Source organism: Myotis brandtii, unplaced genomic scaffold, assembly GCF_000412655.1.
Source record: "Myotis brandtii unplaced genomic scaffold, ASM41265v1 scaffold247, whole genome shotgun sequence".
In the NCBI taxonomy this organism is placed as follows: domain Eukaryota; kingdom Metazoa; phylum Chordata; class Mammalia; order Chiroptera; family Vespertilionidae; genus Myotis; species Myotis brandtii.
Genome location: NW_005359352.1, coordinates 146,245 through 149,991, shown reverse-complemented (window position 1 = coordinate 149,991; position 3,747 = coordinate 146,245). Strand labels below are relative to the sequence as shown.

The following is a 3,747-nucleotide window of genomic DNA, read 5'->3' as shown; positions in this document are numbered from 1 at the left end:
ATATTTTTTATATTTATTTTATATATTTAAATGCCATCTAACAAAGAAAAATCAACCAAAAAAATGAGTTCGCGTGTCACCTCTGACACGCGTGTCATAGGTTCGCCATCACTGTCCTAGAGGGCAGAGGGCATGTCAGGCAGAGGGACGCGGTGCATGAGGGAGCTTGGCTGCTGGAGGGGTGGGGAGGACTTCCAGTGGCCCCAGCAGGGGCTGCAGCGTGGGGTCAGGGGGTTTCCTGCTTGGAGAGGTACCCAGGCAGCCGTTTTCAAACCGTAGGGTAGGGCGGAGAGGGAACTGTCTAGTGTGTCTGTCTTTCGTCATCAGCAGCTGCTCACGTGTGGCCAGCCCTGTTTCACATACAACTCTCCCTTCCTCTCGACTTTCCAAATTATTAGGAGGCAAATCCCAGACACCGTGCCATTCCACCTGTAAACGGTTCAATGTGGACCTCTAACAGATGAGGGCTTTTTTGTTGGAAATTCAATAACATCATCGGACCCCCCCAAAAAGAATTTGACATTGATTCCTTAATAATCTCAAATCACCAGTGTGCTCGGATTTCATTTTATAATTTTTTTCACAGTTGGTTTTTAAGATGAAGACCCACATGAGATTCTCCCAAAGCAAGTGGTGGTGTGTCTCTCAGGTCCCTCTGGTTTGTTTGCTCTCTTCATTTACACACCCTTCCCTCCTGGCTTTCCCCTCAGTTTATATTGTAAAGAAACATCGGGAGGACTCGAATCAGGCCATTACCATGTTTAAGTTTGCATTTTAGGAAGATCTCTGGGAGGTCACACGAATAGTTGATTTTCGTTAAAAGAGAAACTGAGGCAGGGGTACTAGTTGTGAGCCTGTTGCAGGATTCCAGATCATTCCTGATTGGTTGGCACCTCCGAGTGTGGTACCATCAAGCCCCCTGGGTGTATCCCAGGTGGGCCTCCTGCCGTTAGCCGTGTGCTCAGAGACCACCCTTCGCGTCAGAAGGAAGCCACTGTGGATGCTTCAAAGAAGAATCCTGTGACTGTGGTTCTGGAACGAAGCATAGGGTTCGTTGAGTCCTCACCTTCCCTTTTATGGCTGGGAAACTGGGGCCCGGAGCGAGCGAGCGAGCCACTGCCCCGTATCTCCCAGCACTGTGAGGGCCTCGGGCGGGTCAGACGTGAGTCTCCTGACCTGATCCATCTGAGCTCTGCTCTCTAATACAGCGGTGCCTGTCCAAGGCAGAGGAAGAAGAAATGACACTTGCTGAGCACCTACTATGTGCTGAACACATAGTGGGCACTTTGCCCTCCTCATGCTCTTCAAGATGGATTTTTGTGTGGACAGCCATAGCAGAATGGCTCAATCCTAACTCTCATACTGCCCTCCCCCTTCCCCCCATGGGTGAGTTACTTTCTCTCTGTGCTGGACTTCCTCATTTGTAAACCGGGGAACCTGAGAATCGTTTTATAGTGCTTCTGGAGGTTTAAGTGAGAACATTTATCATGTCAAGTGCTTGGCTCAGTGCGTGGCACCTGGTCAGTGTGCAGTAAATGTTTGCTGTTATCATCTTGTTTACAGACGAGAAACCCAACGCTCAGAGACGTTAACCTGCCCAAAGTCACAGGAGTAGGGAGTTAGGATTTGTACCCGGGTCCCTCTGACTCATGCTCCACAGCAGTGAAGGGGGAGAGGGCAGACGCGTTCTCTCCAGCAGAAGGGAGAGCCTGGCTTGGTGGCTGCACACACAGGCGCCCGCTCAGGATCTGCCAGTTAAGCAGATGCTGCCACAGCTGCTCAACACAGCGACACGGGACCCGCGGGGCGATCGCGGCGTGCCGCTGTGTGTGGTCAAGAGCGATTCGTTGTGCTGGGCTCTTTCCCGTGGACAGTGCACTGCAGGGCTGGTTTCTCTCGGCCTGGGGATCTGTGCCGGGCAGGAATTTGGGGATTCGGGTTCTACGCATGCTTTCTGGGCCTGTCTCCTAAAGGTTATCGTAGACTCCCAGGTCCGAAGGGCGATTTCCAAAGAGAGGGCGTGCTGTGTTCTTCCTCACGAAGACGTTTACTGCCTTTCAGACAATTCCTTTGAAAGATTAGAATGATGGCACGTGTTCAGCTGGTGGTTTAAACCATGTCCCGTCTCCTGGGCCCGGTTGGTAAGCCGGCCTGCGGTCCTCTTGGTTGGCCCTCCCCGGCCCAGGGTCCTCTCTCAGAAGAGCAGCAGATTCTCCCGACCAGAAAGCGCCTGCCAGCGCAGGGGGCCGCCTCCCTGCCGCCTCCCTGGACGCTTCCTGTACCAGGGAGACCGAGGCTTCCACTGTCATTTCGGAACCACAGAGAGGCGCGCTGTGGCCTGTGGTTCCACCCCTGCTTCCGAAACGGCCCACAGCCCACATGTCCCTTGTGTCTGGACAGGAAGGCAGTGCTGGCCTCGGCAAGTGGCTCTTTGCATCCTCTGTCTTGCGACTCCGTTTCTCGTTTGTCCATCATTTCAACACTCGGGTCAGAGTCCCTTCCAGGGGGCGTGGGAGGTTTCTCAGGGCCTTCGTCCTCGATGGCAGCTGAGCTGTGTGTCTCAGGGTTCCCACCTTGGAGACAAAGGGCTCAATACACGTGTTCGACGATTACGTCAGAGTGTACGCAGAGAAACCATCCGGCGATCACTCGTACAGTTACCTTGTTTCCAGTCTCCTTCCTTCCTCTTGTATTTACCAATGATCTGACACATCTGACACATGCCGAGCACTCCTCTGTGCACCTACACTGACATACACAGACGCAACTCACACCCCCACGCGGTCACACTGTGACCCCTGGGGTAGTTATGGGGGAAAAGGCAGGGATCGCAGTAACTACACCACTAAGGAAGGCGTCGCAAGGCCCTCTGAGCAATATAAAGAGGCTGTCGGGTCTGGAGAGCAGGGAGGCGGCCCTGTGGGACAGGGGAGATGCCTGGAGGAAGTGGGCGTTTGAATGGAGTGTTGAGTGTTGGGCAGAGGGCACGCAGGTGGGGCTTAACAGAGGGAGAGCATGTGCCCGGAGGCAGGCGCGTGGGGGAGTGGGCAGGGAGAGGCTGTGGGAGTGGGACCAGCCCAAGATGACGGGGACCTTCGCCCCGTGGGATGCTCTGGTGGCTGTCAGAGTTTCCGGGAACGGTGTGCGATGTGAGGAGGACTTTGCAGGGCAGTTGGGGAGGTTCACCGTGTGTCTCCCTCCAGGATTCTCTGGGAACTGTGTTGGCTGCGGCAAGAAAGGCTTCTGTTACTTCACGGAATTCTCCAACCACATCAACCTGAAGCTCACCACCCAGCCCAAGAAGCAGAAGCACTTGAAGTGTTACCTGGTCCGCAACGCACAGGGGGCGCTGGCCCCCGGCCCCCTCATCTGCTGGAAAGGCTCCGGTGAGCGAGGGGTGGGGCGGGGGCGGGGTGCCCTCTGGGCTTGGCAGAGAGGCAGCTCTGTAGCGGGCACGATCGCGGGCGAGAGGTCGGTGTGTGGCATTAAAACGCCACTTGGCATGGCGGGCAGCCAGTGTACAGCGCCAGCCTAATTGTGTGGGCCGTTTGCAGTAAATTTTAAAAATAGGTTTATGTTGACCAGAGAGAACTTGTGTCATGTTTCTCTGTCTCCCCCAAACGCTCACCCTCGTCCTCCCCTGACAGTCAGTGTCCCTCGGCTGGCGGTCACGGCCCTGTCTTGTCCCGTAGAGCTCCGAGGCCGGCAGACCCCCGCCGGCCCTGGCTCCAGCTCCCTCTTCCCGCC

General features: G+C 55.3%; 1 protein-coding gene across 1 annotated transcript in view; it reads left to right on the top strand.

The window, feature by feature from the left end:
- GREB1 (growth regulation by estrogen in breast cancer 1) overlaps nt 1-3,747 on the top strand; it is a 53,552-nt gene that overhangs the window by 12,536 nt on the left and 37,269 nt on the right. Inside the window, exons 4-5 of the mRNA XM_014540529.1 lie at nt 3,204-3,386; nt 3,693-3,742. Of these exons, the coding sequence (XP_014396015.1) occupies nt 3,204-3,386; nt 3,693-3,742 (233 nt within the window). The remainder of the gene's footprint in view (nt 1-3,203; nt 3,387-3,692; nt 3,743-3,747) is intronic.